The sequence below is a fragment of the Armigeres subalbatus genome, chromosome 3 (genome assembly GCF_024139115.2).
Source record: "Armigeres subalbatus isolate Guangzhou_Male chromosome 3, GZ_Asu_2, whole genome shotgun sequence".
Taxonomy (NCBI): domain Eukaryota; kingdom Metazoa; phylum Arthropoda; class Insecta; order Diptera; family Culicidae; genus Armigeres; species Armigeres subalbatus.
In genome coordinates, this window is record NC_085141.1 from 144,001,047 (window position 1) to 144,022,887 (window position 21,841).

The following is a 21,841-nucleotide window of genomic DNA, read 5'->3' on the forward strand; positions in this document are numbered from 1 at the left end:
CTCTCGTTTTCATACAAAGTAAGTGCCAAACCACAGAAACCGCGTAAAAAATCGCAACCAACTCGCAGACGTAACAACAGCAACAACAACAACAACCAGCAATCATGTCGGTCAACCGTGCTCCTAAATCCGGATTCGCCGCCGAAGCCCAGAGAAAGGTAAGTGAGTGCATGTCACGGCTTTTGAACTGTCTCCTACACGAGGCATTGAGATTTAACACGATCGAAAGCCACAAAGATACACAGGCAACCTATAAACGGGAAACGTGGGCTGGTGAATGCGGGTGAAATTTTTTTTTCGACGATCTTGTCCCAAGGCGAAGTTAGTCGATGAAAGGATCGAAGAGTCGATGAAATTCTGTTCGTTTGATATGTTGCGCGCGCGTTTGTGTGAATGTGCGTGTGTTGTGTGTGTGTGTGTGAATGTGCGTGTGTTGTGTGTGTGAATGTGCGTGTGTTGTGTTTGTGTGCGTGCGTGCGCGCACGCGTGTGTGTGTGTGTGTGTGCGTGCGTGTGCGTGTCTGTGTGTGTGTGTGTGTGTGAGTGTTTGTGTGGGTGTGTGTGTGTGTGTGTGTGTGTGTGTGTGTGTGTGTGTGTGTGTGAGTGTTTGTGTGGGTGTGTGCGTTTGAAAATGTTGATTTTTGTAATTGAAACGGTCAAATTTTGAGTGCGGGGGCGTGTGGGTATGTGCGTGCGTGTTGGTGTCTGTGTGTGTGCGGGTGTTTGTGTGGGTGTGTGCGTTTGAAAATGTTGATTTTTGTAATTGAAACGGTCAAATTTAGAGAAGGTCTACACTAAGGAGTTTGTATGCAAAAACATCAAAATTCTGCACTCTGACGTTAGACGTTATAGACTAGGGGAAAGTGGGGCAAGATCGCAATATGGGGCAAGACAGTCAACGTTGATTATGACTTAAGTGAGCATTATATTCACATTATTATTACAAAGGTAAAATGGCGATGTTGCAAGAAAGAATTCTCTTCGTCGACTTCCCATCTTTTTAATAAAAGTGACAAGCATTGGATTTCTTTTCAGTTTATCACCTCAGAATGCAAGTTCGCATTGTGCTTTATCGTTCTGAGGTGTACAAAGAAATGTGCTGCTTGTCACTTTTATTTAAAAGAGGGGGAGTTGACGAAGAGAATCCACTCTTGCGACATTCGCCCTTATTCCAGATAGAGCTTGATTTTCAAGCGAAACATTCTCTGAACATAATCCCTAGAAGTGCAAGGAATGTGTCACCAGTTTTAAATAAATTTAGCACACTTTGAACATGATTTCTGGTCCTCGCTCGTCTTGCCCCGAGGGGGTGGCCATGTCGCCCCACAGGATAAATATAATAGGCATAATAATAACACGTTTTTTTAAAACCAGTATATCAGGTACTGAAACGTCAATGTCAATGTCAAAGGCAAGTCATCATAAAGGTGTATCACGCACAAATCAGCAGAAATCGAAGGAGTTTCACTATTTTTCAAAGATTACAGCATAGGGTGGCTATCTTGCCCCACTTTCCCCTACTACAGGACGGTTTGCAAGGCCCTCCAACTCCAACCGGGCTAAAATTTCCACCCCTTGATGATCTTCACAACTACATATTGATCGATCGTGAAAAAAATTAATTGTGAGCAATATGGCAATAAGAAAATCGATTGAAGATTACTATATGAAACGTTTGCCAATTTTGTTACTTGACTTTTGTACAGACATTTGCTCCTTTCGTTGAGCTGAGTCAATTATTACATAACACTATGGATTTCCGAGCCTCCTAAGAAAAGTTTGCTTTATGAGTGAGGGTTTCATCTTTCTACTTTGTTGTATCACAAAAGCAAAAAAACAAGATATTAAACCATCTAAAAACCCCAAATTGATTCACCTAGTAATGATGTTGTCTTTCTCGCATTCAGTCATACAGATCTGCTATGCTCGAACTAGTTGGGAAGCTCTTTTGGTAGACAACAAGTATTTCCTTTTGCTTCTTCCAATTTTGTTATGGACTTGGTCTACTTTGTTCGGTCGAATTGAAAATTGATTGGTGCACGTTCTATCGTGTTTCAGCCCACTAAGCAGATAGCTCGCGGCGTCCGATTTTGTTCTGTTTTGTGCGGACGAAATAAAAAATAAATAATTTCTGCGCGTTTCAGCTCACCAATCAGATAGATAAAAGTAAATTGATAAAAGCCTACAATAAAAAGTAAACAAATTCAGTTTTAATATCCTTCGATAGCATCTTCTAATAGCTACAAATCATATAAAAATGTTCCGCATCTTCAATTAAATTACTCAGAAAAAAACAATTTTTGATTGGGCCTACAACGTGTTATTTTCAAAATATGTGTACGTCCACCCTAAAAACGACCAAGCTCGGAGAGAAAAATTCTCTCTTCCAAAAATGAATGACAAGCAAACACAGAATGACTTATCAAGAAGGTCTATTCCGGAGATAAAATGAAAATAGACTTAAAATTTTCTTTTATCGATTTCTACACTTTTTTGGTAATTTTCAATGCAAATAAGGTTATGGTTAAAAAAAACAGTGTTTATTATGTGCTGCTCGAAATATCATAAACCTGTTGAATTGACCTTTCCTTTCCCGCCAAAAAATGTATCTCGTTTTATTGTCTCAGTCAAGTCTTTGGCTTATTTAAGATCAACTTTCCCAAAGAACCTATAATTTTTAAGCCTCTAACTATTTTTTTGCTTTAGAAATTACATCGGAGTAGTGGACTCGAAATGTGAGGCCACTATCCAGCATAACGCCCAAGTCTCGTACTTGCGTTACTCATTGCAACGGCTGGTCTGCGATGGTATAGTCAAAGACAGGTTTAGTCTTTCGATGAAACGAGATGATACTGCATTTAGCAATGCTAACTGTCATGAAGTCTCTGGAACACCACATTACAAAACAATCTACCATCTTCTGAAGCTCCATGCAATCTTGTAGACTCTTAATTATCATGTAGATCTTGACATCGTCTGCGAAAAACAATCGGCATCCGGGTGGCAACAATATATCGATTTCATTTATGAATAGCACAAAAAGCAATGGGTCCAGATTGCTTCCTTGAGGAACTCCGGAAATGTTACAAAACGTTTCAGACTGTTCGGTTCCTATTTTGACACACAGTGTGCGATTAGACAGGTACGATCTTAACCAAGAGACAAATGCGTGGGAAACGCCAATTTTCCGTATCGACAGTCCGTATAGACAGCATCAACCTGAGCACCAGAATCCATGCTACGTAGGCATGTGGAAAGGATTTGAACTAAGTTCGTTGAAACAGATCTCTTTGGAAAGAATCCGTGTTGATCAGAGGAAATGTAACGCCGGCAACTAGCAAACAGAGCATCATTTACAATAATCTCGAACACCTTTGAGCTAGCACACAGCGAAGTAATGCCACGATAGTTTTGAATGTCTGCATTGTCACCTTTCTTATGGACAGGGAACATAACCAATTATTTCCAACAAGTAGGGAATTTACGTTGCGCCAAGGAATTATTGAATATAACAGTGGGTGGATTTTTTTTTTCCTTGTCGGGTATTTTTATCACTGCGAACATTTTTTTGATCTATTGTAATATATTCCTCTTTTTTTCCTAGTTATGTCATTATGGCGTATCGCTATTGGGAGTGATCGTCATTGTTTGACTAACAGCTTCTCCTCAACACGGCTCAGCTTTTCGAATGAAATGCACCACGGAATTGGGATTTGTTCTACCAAGCTCAAGTGGTTCTATAAGCCCCTTGGTGAAGAACTTTTGTCTTGTTCGAAAAATTGCCGGATAACGGCAATACAGATGCTCCGAGTCTTATTTTTCTATGTCACAGAAGCGACATAGATCATTTGAAGTTTCCCTATAAGCTTTAAATGATATCTACTCAGACAATGACCTGTAATGATACCCGTATAAGTGCTTAAGTCTCTTTTAGATAATTCTAAGATGTTGGGAGTCATAGCAACATTTGGAGTGATAAAGCGTTTCGATTGCCTGGCATTAGTTGCGTTCCTAAAATTGGTTTCTATTTTCATAGATTCTCATACCTTTAGCTCCATACGAAGAGAAGAAGTTGGTAAGCGTTCCGGTCCTGTAAACCGACGTGATGACCCGAGTCTCGCCAGCATATCGTTACCATCTATTCCACAGTGTCCTGGAACCCAATATAGATTGACTTGGTTCCGACAAGACAATTTTTGGAGGGACTGAATGCATTCCCAAACTTGTTTTGAAGTGCATGTTGCCGACTTCAGAGCATTCAAAGCTGCTTGGCTGTCGGACATTATGCATATATTTGAGTGTCTGTAGTTCCTACGCAAACATATTACAGAACACTCTAGAATTGCGTGAACTTCCGCTTGGAATACGGATGGCCAACTGCCCATGGGAATCGATATGTCTATCCCAGGGCCAGTAACTTTTGCTCCCACTTGGTTGTTCAATTTCAACCAAGTATAAAACATAATTGATTCTGAACGAAGTGTTGGTCCTCCATTCAACTATGTATTGCGCCCAGGATCAATTACTTTGAACAGTCTATTATACTTTGTACGTTTTCTCCATCCAGTGGATATACAAGAGCATCAGCGCATTTTTTTTAATACACAGGCAGGAATTCCGTTAGGACCAATAGGAATTCCGCTGGACTGTTTCAATTTATCGATTGCTACTTTAACAAGATGCGTAGAGATTTCGAAGCAACTTAACTCGACCGCATTCCTAGGAGTATCATGAAGTGCTGCAATTATTTGCGATTCCGATGCCACAGAACCGTTGAATGCAGTCTTGAAATGTTCCACGAACAGGTTGCATTTACCTTGCAGTGCACTTGTCCTTAAGGTGCATTTCCATCGGCAATCCATTTCATTTCCTTTGGAATTAACGAAAGACCAAAACTGCTTCGGGTTCCTACGGAGGACTGTGTGCGGATCACGTATCGCTTGTAGAGAAAACCGTTGTACAGACGATAACTGTTACTCGCCTGAGTGAATATCTGCTTCAAGAATGGACAACGGGATCGACAGTAACTACGTAAAGCTTTTGACCTCGCTCGTTTCAACTGACGTATTCGGGAATTCCATGTTGGTTTAGGGGCAGGTCGACGAAGAGGAACGCAGTCAAGGATGGCTTGATTCACCTGCTCATTGAAGTAATCCACTGCGTCATCCACGCAAGTTGCCGTATCAAGAGTTCGCCAGTCAATGGCAGAGATTGTCTCACACAAAGTGCGCAGTAGACCAAACCAGATTGGATTCATTGTAATCTCCAAGCTGAATTGCGACGTCCAATTCATTCAAATCTAAATGAATTGCCCGAATAGATTCGATATGATTATTAATATCAGTGACATTTTTTCGCCGGTCTGGCGGTAGGTAAAGAACTCCGATGCTAGCAGTACCGGTGGGCATTTTAATCCTGATAATCCATAGTTGTTCGAGGGAATCACAGACAGGTGTAGGATCTATGCAACAACTTAAACGCGTCGATACGCCGCCGCCTCTTGATTTAGTGCTGTTTCGTTGGTTGCGATCATTTCGAAAAACTGTATACGAGGTACCGAACAGTTGCGTAGACAAAATGCGGTCATCAAGCCATGTCTCTGTAAGGACTATGACATCGTAGAATGCATCCGAAGCAGTAAAGAAGAATTCATCAATCTTAGTGCGTAAGCCTCTAACGTTCTGATAGTATATTTTAAGTTGGCCTTCGGCTGAATCCGTACTATTACTGACAGGAAACTGGTGGATATCAAAGTTGACGGCGTCGGATGTTGTACTGCTACAATGTAAGGGTGCATCAGGCAGAAAGAATGAAGGACAGCTTGGATACTTGCCTGCGAGGAGATTTCGGAAGACCCCTTCCCTATCCACGAGAGCAAGGCCAGGGTTGCTCCGATGACAAGAATCGGTTTCTCCAAAATATGGTCGTTCTTGGGCAGGGACGAAAGCCGTAGCTTTCACATTTGAACAGGTTGGATGAGTGACGAAGTAGATGGCGTTGAAGTTGGTGTTGGTGTGGGTGCAATCCGAAAGAGCATCATGCAGATAATAAGAAGAACAACTAAGGTACTTGCCTGCGAGGAGATTTCGGAAGACCCCCTCCCTATCCACGAGAACAGGGCCGGTGTGACTCTGATGACAGGAATTGGTGGCGTCATGAAAAAGGCTGCTGATGTTGGATGGCGCGAGTGTTTCGGGAGGGTTGGGGACTTCCTTGTAATGGATGTAAGCCTTTTTCACATGTTAAGCGAAAGCTCGAATTGTCCGAATTTGTTCTGTTTTGTGCGATATAAGTAAAAGTTAATTTGTGCGCATTTATGCTTAGTACACAGATAGCTCATCAATCCGATTTTGTTTTGCTAATAAGGTAAAAATAAGCAGGAATAACTGTTAAGTCGATTAAAAGACGATTTATGGATACATGTGATATTTTCATTACTATGTACGCGCCAGGACCAAAAATATTTCATTTTGATTCAAAAAGTGTGAATACACTTCAGCTATCTTTATGACATGTGGGGGCTTATTGTACACTACTATACTGCCATTCTACACATAATTGTCCCATGTTACCTTTGATGAAAAAAACTAAACTCGAGTCAATTTGTCCCACTAATTTTAGAATCGATTTGATCTTGAAATTTAACAAATATTTTTGGGATGTTATGAGCGTAGGCAACACTATTCCAGGACATAAAACGAATCATTGCTTATTTAAACGGTTTTTAGTCTCAATTATCATTAAACGACAACTTCATTTTTTCAGTGGGACAAATTGACTCGAGTTTGAGATTTTTTTTAGCAAAGGTAACATGGGATAATTATGCGTAGAACGGCAGTATAGCTTCGGAACTCATGTGTTCTCGAAATGGTCTATTAGAGTTACAATAGAGCTATCACCTTCTAGCTCCCGGATCTAAACTTTAATGGTTGCACGAATATTCTATACATAATGCAACTGCCGGACAGTAGGAGTTAGATTATAATATAGCCTCACCACATCTCGTTTTGTTTTTAGTGTGTTTGTTATTGTTCAAAGATGGGCTACTTAGCCTACAAATTTTAATATATCGACGTAGGGGGAGAGTTTCCTGAACAAAATATGATTAGAACTCACCGAGAAAGAGAAATATCGAGATAGGGAGGTTATCGATATGTAGAAAGCCCAAATATATGTAGATTGAAGGGATCAAGAAAGCCAACGAGTCAACTCTCTACATCTCGATGATCTTTATCGAGATATGGAACATCGAGATGTAGAGAGTTGTCTGTAACACACAGTTTCGTTATGGCCCTTGACTTAATGGGACCTTCATGATGTATTCTTCGGATTGAAGGATAACTGTATAGGTATTCCAGTTTCAGTTTTTTTAGAACTTTATTCCATCGTTAGAGCCCCTTAATATTCGTCGGAAACCCACATCTTTGAACAGAAATTTATTAATTTTTACGAAATGAACATTTTGTAAAATAGCCAGACATGTCGTCTTCGTCTAGTGGATCGCACATACCGCACACTTCACACCATCACAACATTACACAATCGACAGAATATTACCCATTGAACGAGGGGGAAATCTTTCCGGGCATAAACAGCAGGTCCTTGGCGAAGCCTCTGGGGTGCCGTAGTGCTCTCACAGTATGTGGTCTGCATCGGCAAAAAGCTTCGTTGTCGCTAGGTCCAATAGTTTGAGATTTTGATCATCGTGGAAATAATTGCAATGCTTACTAGTTTCACAAATAAATTTAATCATTTTAACACTTGAAATACGCTGATTTTCTGCTCTGATTAACGTCTCAGCAGATTTCAAACAATCAGTCTTTGTGGCACTCTGATTACAAAAAACTGAAAAACTCACGTTCCTGTTCCAAGTTCCAGCGTTGTAGCCAACCGTCGTCCGTTTACGACCAAACATCATAACCATCATCAACGCGATGACATCATCCTCGCGGCATGTATATCGAAGCAGCAGTTGCCGGCCGGGAGAAGCTTTCTCACCAAAACACCATACCTACCTTCAACTGTACTCGGGACTCGAAGCTATTCCTGCTTGTATACTTTATTTCTTCATATCTCCAAAGCACACGAACCTATGTGTGTTTGTAGGTATGCAGTCAAGTCAGCGGTCATGGTAGACATAATTGAGTGAAGCAGCACATTCTCAAGGAGGTTTCTTGGTCAACCGGACAGAGGCCATTGGTCTTGTGGTTGTCGTGCGCTAATGGGACTGGAGAAGCGGCTTCTTGGAGGATGAGCTTATTCTTCCGAAAAGGATAGGTGTGTTCTGAGCTGTCACATTCATTGCGAAAGTGATAGCGTCACGTTGTTCTTTATCATCATCGAAAGATATACTTTGATTCATGCGTTAGTGAGTAATTCTGAATGGCTTTTGTAAGCCGGTTTTGACCTACATAGTAATCTAACGGTTGGTACAGAAGTGAAATTTGTGCAATACCAATTGCAATATTCAATTCAAGTGACTTCTCAATTTCATCGAATTCGTAGAATATGACCAAATTATAATTGATGACCAAGCCTGTAGGCTTTGTGTGAGTAAAAAACACTATGTCACACCATAAAACTTTGTTATCAATCGTTAGTATTGTTAGCAAAGTGCCTTTGGTAATGAAAGCACATTTTTTTCCCATTCAAAACTGATTATTCTTGGCTATGCACTGTTGGCATAAATCACGGATAGAAAAAGCCCCTACGGATTTAAATCGCTCCACTTATAATTATTAATTATTTTTTTTATAATATAGCATTGGCATAAAGGACATATGATACAATACCCTTTAGATCAATTTTCTAGCCATCTAGTTGTTCTGCTTCTTCCTAAATTCAATGCTTACATTTGTCCGTTTATCAGATTGGTTTCGCCTCTTCAATTGAGGTCCGAGTTCTCCGACAGCCGTAATGCGTTGAAAATCGAACGTGTAAAAGTGGATAACCAACTGTGCGCTAGTGGACTTCAGAGAGAATCGAAATCCAAACATAAATTAGCCATACAGGAATTTCGAATTGCAGATAAAACTTTTCGAAGACGCCCCTGATCCCGGATTGTAGCTGTGTGTCGACCGGTCAACCGCGTCGGAATGGGCCGCGAAAGAAACGACGCGATAATGCCTTGGTGGGCTTTTTCGGTCGTTGTGTCATAGAGTGGAGAAGTAATTCCGTTGAAAATGGATAAATTTGTTTTGAATTTATTCCAGCGTTCAACACCAGGTTAATATGGTCTCGAAATAAAATGGAAAGTCTGTTGAATTCACCTATCTATAACCCAATATTTTTTATGATATTATTTGATTATGTATGACTAAAGAAGTAATAAACCCAGTAGCATTATACCTTTCTAAGGACGCTCTTGAAACTATTCAGAGTAACAGTGACTCCCATTCACTGCCCGAGCCATCCCCAACGGGGGATGTACGGCAAAGTCGAACGCTTTGACAGTCATTATTCTCAAATGGTTTTCGCATACCTACTTCAACACCTTTTCAAAGCAATTTCATACTTGTCGCAACCTAGCGACAGCTTTCAAATTTTTTGGTTCAATAAAAGTTAATTGTCTATTTTCCGGGTATTGGACCACCCGACTTGGACATTAATCTAGTAGGTTCTGAAAACTCGATGTGAATATGTACATTAAGTGGAAGATTTTAATTTGAAAAATGTATGGGAGGTAACCACTTTCCTTGGATGGGACTTGAACCCACGGTGCAGTATTATCAACTGTCCGAAACATGAGTCCAATGGCAGATACTGTCCGAAGTATAAGTTAAACAGAGGCCGGATTCGCGAGACACAAATTACAAATATTTAACGCTACTATTCAGACAACAAATTAAACCCATTGCTCAGATTTCCTATTTTAGGGTTTTCTTATTTAGAAATTCTGACTTGAAAAACTCGCTGTGTGTTGGCATCAAGTTAAATTTGAGCGCGTCAGTGCCTATAAATGTCACTCAAGAGTATCAAGTGTCTAGTGTCATAGCATTTTTCATGAGAAAGTGAAACGATTTCTTCCATAGTGTCAATACGCCCATTCCCTCATTTACGGCTCTAGCAGCATGTCTGTGATACAGATACGATTTTCCACGACTCGCGTATAATCAAATATAGTGAGGATCGTAGTGCGACATACTTGTGTCCGGTCGCAAATTTCCGTTGGTCAATTTTCCGGCTCGTGTCGAAGCACAAATTTCCGCTGGCTTCTGCCAAATGCTTCCACGTGGTTTGTACGCTACAGCTACGCCAGCATGCAGAATTTTGATGTCGTGTGTGAACATAGGTATGTTTTGTTTCGCTTTCGTAACAATTAATGAACAACATTTATTAAGTTCAATCAAAGTTAATTGCCTGTATTCCGGGGCTTGAACCACCCGACTTGGACATTAATTTACAATGTTCTGAAAACTCATATGTGAATATGTACATTATGTGGAAGATGTTGATTTGAAAAATACTAGACTGGTGCTGTAAGGCTCTATAAACCGTAATCAATCCGATAATGACGATGATTTTATTCGAATCCGCACTAATACTAATAAAGTTTTGGACTAAATTCAATATTTGGGGCTATTTGCCGAATGACCGCCATCATAGCATATTCATTACATTTTCATATTAATTTTTCATTTATCCAAACTAACAATTACTAAGGAATTACTGGAAAAACACTGAAAACTGCCTTTTTCCTAGGCCGACATTCGCATTTTTATCGAACGCATACTAACTCTGAACGTTTGGAGCAAACATATACACTTGATTTTTCACCTCGGACGAAATGCTTGATGGCGGATGGATTTTGTATTTTTTTACAATTTCTAAACATTGTCTTGCACATAATGTGCATTAGACTGGCCCAGGAAACAAAAAGTTGTCTAATTCCACGGGGCACCCCCCAGGATTGTGTCTTTGGGTGAGAAAATCAATCTCTGAAAATTTCAGCTCAATCGCTTGTTGCATAAGCTGGCGCATTTGATTTGAAGTTTGTATGGGGATTTCAGCCAAAATGTATAGGAAAATACACCTCCGTCACTCATTCGATCTGGAAATTGGTTCTGATTGCTCGATTGACCTCAGAATTGTAAAAACGGCAGTTGATATGCTACAGAAAAATTTCTCAGAACATTGTATGATGATTAAATGAACTTTTATATAGGTTTCGGCTGATGCGATTCGATCAAAAAACCCAAAAATACACAAATCAGCTCCTAATAAATCAGCCGAAAATTATATAAAAGTTCATTTAATCATCATGCAATGTTCTGTGAAATTGTTCTGTAGCATACCAACTGCCGTTTTTGCAATTCTGAGGTCAATCGAGCAATCAGAACCAATTTCCAGATCAAATGAGTGACGGAGGTGTATTTTCCTATACATTTTGGCTGAAATCCCCATACAAACTTCAAATCAAATGCGCCAGCTTATGCAACAAGCGATTGAGCTGAAATTTTCAGAGATTGATTTTCTCACCCAAAGACACAATTCTGGGGGGTGCCCCGTGGAATTCGACAACATTTTTTTCTCCCCATAGCAATCTGGGCCAGTCTAATGTGCATGGCTATCAGTAAATCATCGCCTATTGAATCCTGCTTTTCACAACCAATGGATGAAAGGTTGCGGAACAAAAGATCAAAAAGGCAAAACCTCGAATGAACAAATTTTAAAAATCTTCTGTGCCATCTACCAGGTCAAAACAGAATGTTGAATAATATGTTCAAAATATGATTCTTAACTAAAATCTAGAGTCTAGAGATTCAAAAGCCTCCATTTGAGAGACATGAAGACTATTTCCCGAAAAGCTCAGTTGCTTCGTTGCAAGCGAATTGGAATCATCCTTCTACGCTTCTCGGAAGCCTTCTTCCAAGCAGCTCGCAAGCCTCATTTCAAGTGACCAGGAAGCCTCATTTTAAGAGGTTCGAAAACTTTCTTTTAAAAGGCCCGGAAGCCAAGCTTTTTCTATAAACTTTCTTTTTTTTTCTGCTTTGTTTAAAAGCCTCGTTCAAGGGGTTCGGAAGGGATTTTTAACAGGCTCGAAAGCCGTATTTTAAAAGGCTCGGAAGCCTATTTTCGAGAGGCTTGGAAGCCTCCTTTCTAGAGGCCCGGAAGTCTTCTTTCAAGCTTTTTTCTTGAAACTTTCTTTTTTTATTTTTCTCCTTCTTTCAAAAAGCTCGGAAAGTTTTTCTAAAAGGCTCGGAAGGCTCTTTTCAAGAGGGTCAAAGCCCTCCCTTAAAGAGGCTCGTAATTCTTCTTCAAGAGGCTTGGAACCGTACTCTCGAAAGCCTCAGAAGCGTCCTTTCAAGATACTCAAGCCTCACTTCAAGTGGCTCGAAAGCCTTCTTTCAAGAGGCTCAGTGGTTTGGAAGCATCCTTTAATCCAAAAGGCTCGGGAGCTTCCTTCTGACTGGCTTGAAAGTCTTTTTTAAAAGCCCGGAAGACTATCTTGTAGCACAAATCTTACTTCTTTGGTTGCCACAGCACTTATGTGACTAGATTTTGTCGTATATGAGTTACAGAAACACGTGTATGACAAGTATGCTGCTCGGGATTATTTAAAAAGCTCGGAAGCCTCCTTTCAAGAGGCTCGGAAGCCTCCTTTCAAGAGGCTCGGATGCCTCCCTTGATGGGGTTTAGAAGCCTCCGTTCGAGAGTCTCGGAACCCTCTCTTCAAGGGGCTCGGAATTCTTTTCCAAGAGACTTGGAAACACACTCTCAAGCAGCTCAGAGGCTTCCTTTCAAGATGCCTTGAAGCTTCTTTTTAAGTGGCTTGAAAGCCGCCTTTCAAGAGGCTCGGAAGCCTATCTTCAAACGGCTTTGAAGGTTCTTTCGGAAAAGGCGCGGAATCCTACTTTCAAGAGGCTCGGGAGCCTCCTTTCAATATGCTCGGAAGCCTTCAATAGCCAAAACAGTCCCTACAGTCAGTCCCTCGATGTAAGAACTTAATTTTAATTGGAAAGTTTCATATACTTTAAGAGCTACGATTATTTTCATTTACAGCAAAAAAATCATAGGGGGTACCTCAATTATTGCAAAAGTTCGAAGGGGTACCTCTCAAGAAAAAGGTTGAGAACCGCTGTAAGTTACGAAGGACCTCCGTCGGCTACTGAATGAGCTCGAGATTCCCAAATTGGACGCATAGTCAAATCGCTCGCAATAAAATTTAAAAAATTTAAAATTTTAAAATTTTAAAATTAAAAAAAATAAAAATTTTAAAATTTTAAAATTTAAAAACATAAAAAAAATATTTTAAATTTTAAAATTTAGAGGTTTAAGATTTAAAAATTTTAAAATTTAAAGATCTAAAAAATTTAAAATTTAAAGATCTTAAAATTTTAAAATTTGAAGCTATATACTACCCTGCGCGGTGGCATATGTAAAATGTTGAGAATCGAGTTTTGGACGACCGAAAAGTCGCGCAAAACTCTGTATTTACTTCCATTTGCAATGAAATATCCCACTTGTCTCGACCGGAGCAAAGCGCAATACAAGCGCATGATCCACCGAATATCAAATAGATATTTTTTTATCTCTTCGCGACGAATACTTTCTACGTACTTACTTTCAGCCATCGGGATAAAAAATTTATAAATTTAAAAATTTCAAGTTTAAAATAAAAAAAACTTTAAAAATTAAAAAATGCAAAAATATAAAAATTTCAATGTTTTAAAAATCAAAGATTTAAACATTGAAAACTTTAAAAATTTAAAGATTCAAAAATTTAAAAATCTTAAAGTATAGTAATTTTGAAAATTTAAATTTTAAGGTTTGAAAATTTAAAAACCTTAAAATAAAAAAAAAGTGATTTTAACATTTAAAAATAAAAAAAAGATATAAAAATCCAAAAAACCCAAAAAAAATTAAAATATTGCGTTGTTTGCACTTATTTAGACTACTGAGCAAAAATTGTTTTCTCAGTGACGATCCCTCATCCCACCAGAATCATAAGCATACTTCGATGTAATAATCGATTTTCGGGAGTTTGTGTTGTTTACTTTTAATTGTCACTGCATTTTATTGAGGCATCAGCTAATTTATTACATTTGTAAGAGCAAATAATGAAGAACTATTCATTACAGTTGCCACGAGTAGAAAGGATCAACCGTTTCATAAATGAGGCCATGTAATCAAGTCTCCCGTTTATTAGATGGCATTCTCCCCATATTCCATACTGAATGGAAACATATCGGAGAATTACTGAAAGTACTAACGGATTCAATAGAAATGAAAGTCGTGAATGGATTACTCTGCAACTGCAAGCATACCTGTAACAAGTATAATGAAATACATTTCAGTTAGGCTTTTATGGGCGGTACCGGCGCTTAGGAAGAAATCAATTGCAGGAGTTGCAGGAATGGTCTTAAGTAGACTAATTATCAGACGCCGACTAACTTCTTAAGAGAAAGTTCTCAAACCAATGTGCTTGTGACACCTTTTGGAAATGGAGCAAACATGCTGCTGGAATGTGGTTTAACTGAAATTCTTTACTTGGGTACAAATTGAGTTTTTCAAAAAAGTATTTTGGGATTTTTGGATGTCAATAGAAATCTATAAATAATAACCAGGCATATTCCGAAAATCGGACACTTCCACTGTAATACGGCCTTCGTGAAACGTTGAAAATGGTAATAGAGGTGCTGCCAAAATAGATCATCCAGCTATTGGTAGTGTCCCCATTCGCAAGTAGATAGTTGAGCATAAATGGATTACTAATTATTAGACTTTTCGTAATGGAACGTACACACGGTCAAGCAGTTTGACCAACATTGACTCCACCTCTCGTTTATTCAAACACCCATCAAGTTTTTCCAACAGCGGCACGAACAATCAATTTATTCGACCAACAATATCACACACGAACGACCGAAGGGACAACTTGAGCACCAAGCATCAAAAAATATATGAGGGTTTGTGCAACTTCACTACAAATGCTCAAATATGTTCGGCGAACCTTGACTCCACCCCGACTACTCAAACCAAAATCAAACCGTTTTAATTTTTTCCAACCAAGCCGCCAACTGTCAAATGGTTGTTCGAATAACTTCACACACGTTCAAACAAAGCAGCAACTGAAGCGTTTTCTTGGGGGCTAAATCAATGTTTGTCAAACTGCTTGACTGGTGTGTACGTTGCATAATGTCGGTACTTTGTAATTTTCGGGTACTTTTCCAAAACGGCGTATGTCGCAAATTGTAAACAAACCCGTTTTCAACAGCATATGGCATCAAATTCATCTAAACATGTGTATATCTTCAAAACTACATGAAAATGTGTTATTAAAAATGTAAATTAATTTTTTGCAAAACGGTGTAACATCATTGTTGAAAATACTGTACATACACCGCTTAGCAAAAAATGTACTTTAAAAAGTTTTTTCGAACAACGTGCATCTGCTTGTACTTTTTCATCACTGATTTCAAAATTTAGCCTTTTGCTTGAATATTCTGATTTTCGTTAAGAAAAACATTTTAAGTTGTTTTTCTGCAGCAAATGTTGTTACGTCGTGTTGTAAGTGTTGCAATTTTTTGTCGCATGTGCGTGAAACGTTTCAACTTGATGCAACATTTCGACGTATCAATAATGCAGCATACGGAGCAGCGTAACATTTCGACGAAAGTAGCATGACCCCGGTGATGCTGACTTATGAAAACGACGTATGTGATTTATCTGTTGTAGAACGTTGTAACATATATTTTTATCAAAATAACTGAAATGTTCACACGCAGTGCAGATTTCAGAGTCAGTGACGATGAACCTTTTCATAATGTATAGTTGAGGTGTATTCAATTGCGATAAAAGTGTTTAGTTTCTAAATAGGAATAAAAATGAAATTTGAAAACTTCCAAGCCCATTTTCTCAGCTTGATCAAAATGTTACATACGCCGATTTGAAAAAGTTCCCGAGAATTGATGTTCGTCTTCCCATTCATCTGCCAGATTACTGCGATTGAGGAGAAGTTAAGGCTCCCCCAGACCTAAGCGATTCCATCGCCGCGACGGCGACAACCAGTCGCCGCGATTCTATCGCTGGGTCGCTGCAGGCAATAGCCTATTTACGCTTCCATACCTACGGCGACAGAATCGCTGTCGCCAAGCGATAGAATCGCGTCACGACTGTCGCGTCGCGTGTGTTTGGGGGAACCTTTAATTGTCATCAACGATCTTCTCAATAGTCTAACAAATCGTAACACATCTATATAATAAAAATGAAATGGTCTGTGTTCGTATCCGCATAACTCGAAAACGGCTGAATGGATTTGATTCATTCCTTCAGCAGATATGTTCATTATCGTTTCCGACGGGTTTATATGATATTTCCTCATGCGAAAATTACGAATAAGTTTGAGTAAATCGTGAAATACTAAAATTAAGACTCTGTGGAAATTTAGCATGGGCATTTACGCCTACTATGCAGGACAACGTCTGCCGGGTCGACTAGTACAATATAGAAATTTAAAAATTTAAAGATTTAAGAAATAAAGAAAATAAAAATGTAAAGGAACCAAGAATCAGAGAGAAAGAATAAAAAAAATGAAATTTAAAAACATAGAAAATTTAAAAAAGTGGAATTAAAAGTACAGAAATTAAAAAAAATAAATTTAAATTTATGAGTGGTGAATTAGATAACTAGTTAATTGAATAATTTGATATCTGGAGAATTGAAAAAGAATGAAAACTTAAGTATTGGAAAATTGGAAATTAAAAAAAAATGAAAAATTTGAGAAAAGGAAAATTAAAATTGCTTGGTGTGAAAAGTAAAACTTGTTAAAAGTAAAATTAAAAAAAGTCGACTTCATGCGGCTATTCCTTGCTTTAGTCCTTAAGTGTCAAGCAAAATAATTCAAGACAAAATTTTCAAAACGACTTATCTGCTTTTGTAAACAAAGATTCAAACGACGATTTGACGAATCTGATAGCTCTCCCACGCAAACCAACACCATCAGCAGGTAGCGGAGTCCTCCATCTACCTATTGATGGTGTTGGTTTGCGTGGGAGAGCTATCAGATTCGTCAAATCGTCGTTTGAATCTTTGTTTACAAAAGCAGATAAGTCGTTTTGAAAATTTTGTCTTGAATTATTGTTTTGGTATGGGAAACAAACAACGAGATAGTTTTTATTTAAACAACTCTAAAGGCTCCGTCAGACGTTTCAAGCAAATCACTCGTGCGAGCGGATGATTTCTGAAAGCACTCGCAGTTTCAGATTTACTCTCATGCAAATATAAACAAAAATGAAAAACCTGTTTTAGGGCCAAAAAATCTAATTCCAGTTCTATTCATGGAGTGCAACACTGCCACCTGAAAACGTTTTCACTTTTGCAAGCGAAAAATTTGCAAGTGTTGCACTAGCAAGCGCAATTTTGTTTCTGCGAGTTGCAAACTTTTAACGCTTAGCAGTCACACAATGCAGGCGAACGTTTTCTTGCGAGTTGTCATGCAAATTTTTGGCAGACGTCATTTTCTGCGAGCAAAATGCTCGTTGCGAGCAATTTGCTTGCAACGTCTGAAGGCACCAACCCGTGAGCAACTTGACGTCTCCAGTACATTGTCAGTGTACCCCGAAAAATTGGTTCAGGTGGTTCTGTCAAACTTACTTATATCGGGAGCATTTCTCGATTATGGCGTATAAGGTTAAAGATAAACCTAATTTTATTTTTATTATAACACAATTATTATTTATTATAACACAATTGCATTACTCATTAGTTGTTTTCGTATAGGCTCGTATAAACTGGGTGCTGCGTGCTTAAAAACATAGATATCACTACAACGTGGTTTGTTGCTGGATTATTCGAAACAATTACTTATAGACGAATCCAAGTAAAAATAAGAAGAAGACACACGACGGTGTTAACTTTGACAGATCCTACAGCTCAGCATAGGGAGATCATTTTAAAATGCTTATAATAAATTCTAGACAAAATGTAATTAAAATCTAATTGAAGTATGATACGGAAAAAGTTCCGAACTGTATGATAGGTACGTTTTTGGAAAAAATCAAAAATTGAGATAAGCTTCCAGATATGTAATTCGGAACTTTTTCCGTACCGTACATCAATCAGATTTTAATTACAATTTGTCTAGAATTTATTATAAGCATTTTGAAATGATCTCCCTATGCTGAGCTGTAGGATCTGTCAAAGTTAACACCGTCGTGTGTCTTCTTCTTATTTTTACTTGGATTCGTCTATAGGGGTACCAACCCGAAATTTTGGTTCAAGTTCAGTTGGTTCTGTCAAACTTGTGATTTCATTTTATGAAAAGTGAAATCATTCCAAACTAGAATTAATATTAGGAAAGAGGCTGTAGCTGATGACTCTAAGATGACCGACTGAATGTTGAAGGAGCGATTGTCAAAACAAATCAAATGGCGGAAATTTTACCGACGGCTAATTTTCATCGATAGCGCTTAAATGTCGCATAACTTGGAAATTTATAAGAATTTCGCAGATAGAATATGTTATGTGAAGTATTAATGGGTAAACTGAGCTGGAAATACAGAGGAGGAAAGTAAAGTTATTGGATAAATTGGCATGGGAGATGTCGCTTTTTAAAATAGCTTATAAAATTATTTTTTATTTTTATTAAAACCCCGCGAATACTTCTCTAGTTAATCCAATTGTCAAATCCATACAAATAAATTAAAATAAACCCACTGCCTTTTGAAAACAGACAAGATAATATATTTAAATGAGTGTTTGTACTTTTTTTTCTGGAAAAATCTGAATTAGCCGGACTAACGAGAGGCTTTCTTTGAGGTAAAAGTAACCTTACACCTTGGGAAAACTTTCCGCCGGATTTTGGTCCTCGCGTCCCGTGTATTTTAAATGGGGCCGGGATTGTGATTATCCGTGCGAATAATTCGTGCGCAACATCGCATATGTAAAACACGCGAGAAAAAAAATCTCAAACCAAATTCCCGAGGTGTGAGGCTACCTTAATATGAAATTTTGGGTTGGAAAGTTTCTCGACTTCCCTCACGCAAAAAGATATTGCAGTTGAAATTTTCATACCGAGGGTTAATTTAAGAATATGCACCGACGATTTTCTGCAGTTAACAAACCCGTACATCATTACGCGCAGTGAAAATAAACTGTGGTGGTTATTTATTTAATTAAAATAGCACATCGATTTAATTATTATTATTTAATCAGACTAAGGCCGAAGTGGCCTGTGCGGTATATAAAAGTCTTCTCCATTCGGCTCGGTCCATGGCTACACGTCGCCAACCACGCAGTCTACGGAGGGTCCGCAAGTCATCTTCCACCTGATCGATCCACCTTGCCCGCTGCGCACCTCGCCTTCTTGTGCCCGTCGGATCGTTGTCGAGAACCATTTTCACCGGGTTACTGTCCGACATTCTGGCTACGTGCCCGGCCCATCGCAGTCGTCCGATTTTCGCGGTGTGAACGATGGATGGTTCTCCCAACAGCTGATGCAATTCGTGGTTCATTCGCCTCCTCCACGTACCGTCCGCCATCTGCACCCCACCATAGATGGTACGCAGCACTTTCCTTTCGAAAACTCCAAGTGCGCGTTGGTCCTCCACGAGCATCGTCCAGGTCTCGTGTCCGTAGAGGACTACCGGTCTAATTAGCGTTTTGTAGATTGTCAGTTTGGTACGGCGGCGAACTCTATTCGATCGGAGCGTCTTGCGGAGTCCAAAGTACGTACGATTTCCAGCCACTATGCGTCTCCGAATTTCTCTGCTGGTGTCATTTTCGGCAGTCACCAGTGAGCCCAAGTACACAAATTCTTCTACCACCTCGATTTCGTCACCACCGATGCAAACTCGCGGTGGGTGGCTCACATTGTCTTCTCTTGAACCTCTTCCTATCATGTACTTCGTCTTCGACGTGTTGATGACTAGTCCGATCCGCTTAGCTTCCCTCTTCAGTCTGATGTAGGCTTCCTCCATCTTCTCAAAGTTACGTGCCATAATATCTATGTCGTCGGCGAAACCAAATAGCTGGACGGACTTATTGAAAATTGTACCACTCGTGTTAATCCCTGCTCTTCGTATTACCCTTCCAAAGCGATGTTGAATAGCAAACACGAAAGACCATCACCTTGCCGTAACCCTCTGCGGGTTTCGAAGGGACTCGAGAATGCCCCTGAAACTCGAACTACGCACATCACCCGATCCATCGTCGCTTTGATCAACCGTGTCAGTTTATCCGGAAAACCGTGTTCGTGCATTAGCTGCCATAGCTGGTCCCGATCGATTGTATCATATGCGGCTTTGAAGTCGATGAATAGATGATGTGGGCACGTTGTATTCGCGGCATTTCTGCAGTACTTGCCGAATGGCGAACACCTGGTCCGTGGTGGAGCGTTCGCCCATAAAACCCGCCTAGTACTGCCCCACGAACTCTCTTGCAATTGGTGTTAGTCGACGGCATAACATTTGGGACAGTACCTTGTAGGGGGCATTCAGTAATGAGATTGCGCGGTAGTTGCAACAATCCAGCGTATCGCCTTTTTGCAGATGGGACACACGACACCTTCCATCCACTCCTGCGGCAAAACTTCCTCCTCCCAAATCTTGGTAATGACCCAGTGCAGCGCTCTAGCCAGTGCCTCACCACCGTGTTTAAATAGCTCTCCTGGTAGTTGGTCAACCCCAGGGGCTTTGTTGTTTTTCAGCCGGCCAATCTCCTCCTGGATTTCCTGGAGATCCGGAGCCGGTAGAATTATGTCCTGCGCGCGTTCTCCCAGGTCCATCACCATACCGCCATCTTCGACTGCCACATCGCCATTCATCGCCATCGATTTAAATACTCTACAAAACTATCCTTAGTTACGAAAATAACCACGTTTTATTCTGATCCAAATGAGTTTTGAAAAGAAACTACCTAGTCATGATAATAGTATCAAATCAACCGCAAGTTCCTCTGTTCTCACTCTTATCATTTTATGATAATCAAGTTATGAAGCTGTATGATGAAGAATAATCATTAATACAGCTAATAAATTTAACTTCTTAGATTCAACTATTAAAACTGCATAGATCAGTGGAAACTAGTTATCTAAAATTAAATGGGCGATATATAAAACAAATTTCGTTTTCCAAAGCGACTAATTTCAACATTTAAAGCATTGGAAGTTTTGTTCAGAATCTTTTTATTTCATTTCTTTTCATTGCAATTACCAATTCATTTTATCCATATGACGCTCCTGTCCGTTGTTTGTTGACAACAAATGACGAAACAAAGAAACACGGTTTCTACGGAGGAAAAGTGTGGAGGCAGTGTAGGATGACCCATTGTTTATGTTTCGAAGCGCCATCTGCGATTTTGCAAATTTTTCAAATTTCATTGTGAACTACATGAATCTGTCAATCAATTGGGTTTTGATACATATGTATGTCAGTTCGGAAAGAGCAATTGGAGCGATAGGAAGAATTCCACTGATAATGAAACCAGATTAATTTTACTTCTGTCGATCGACGATTTATCGTTTAATTATTCTTGTTCTCCCATGCATAGAATGATGTGAGAGATTTTTTTCTGACGTATTAGAATGCGATTTTTTGTCTGCCTTTTTCCATCAAAGATAGGGTGACCATATGAATTTTTTTCCAAAGGAGGACAATTCACCCGAATCGTAGCGAAAAAGGAGGACATTTGGTTTTTTCCGATTTTTAGTTTTTAATAAGATTAAGAATAATAAATTTGTTAGAGTTTTGCACACAAAGTTTAAGTAAGTGGTAAGATCATCACATACAACTCTGATCATTTAGCAATAGATAACTGACCGAAAATTAGGTTCTATCAGGACCGGACACAAGATTTATAGACCAGTGGAGATTTTATTCTTGAATGCCATTGAAAATAACAAT

At 39.2% G+C, this 21,841-nt stretch overlaps 1 protein-coding gene across 1 annotated transcript in view; it reads left to right on the forward strand.

The window, feature by feature from the left end:
- The window catches only part of LOC134219280 (myophilin-like), an 86,567-nt gene continuing 64,726 nt past the window's right edge, over positions 1-21,841 (forward strand). Inside the window, exon 1 of the mRNA XM_062698007.1 lies at positions 1-158. Coding sequence (XP_062553991.1) covers positions 105-158 — 54 coding nt within the window. The 5' untranslated portion in view covers positions 1-104. The remainder of the gene's footprint in view (positions 159-21,841) is intronic.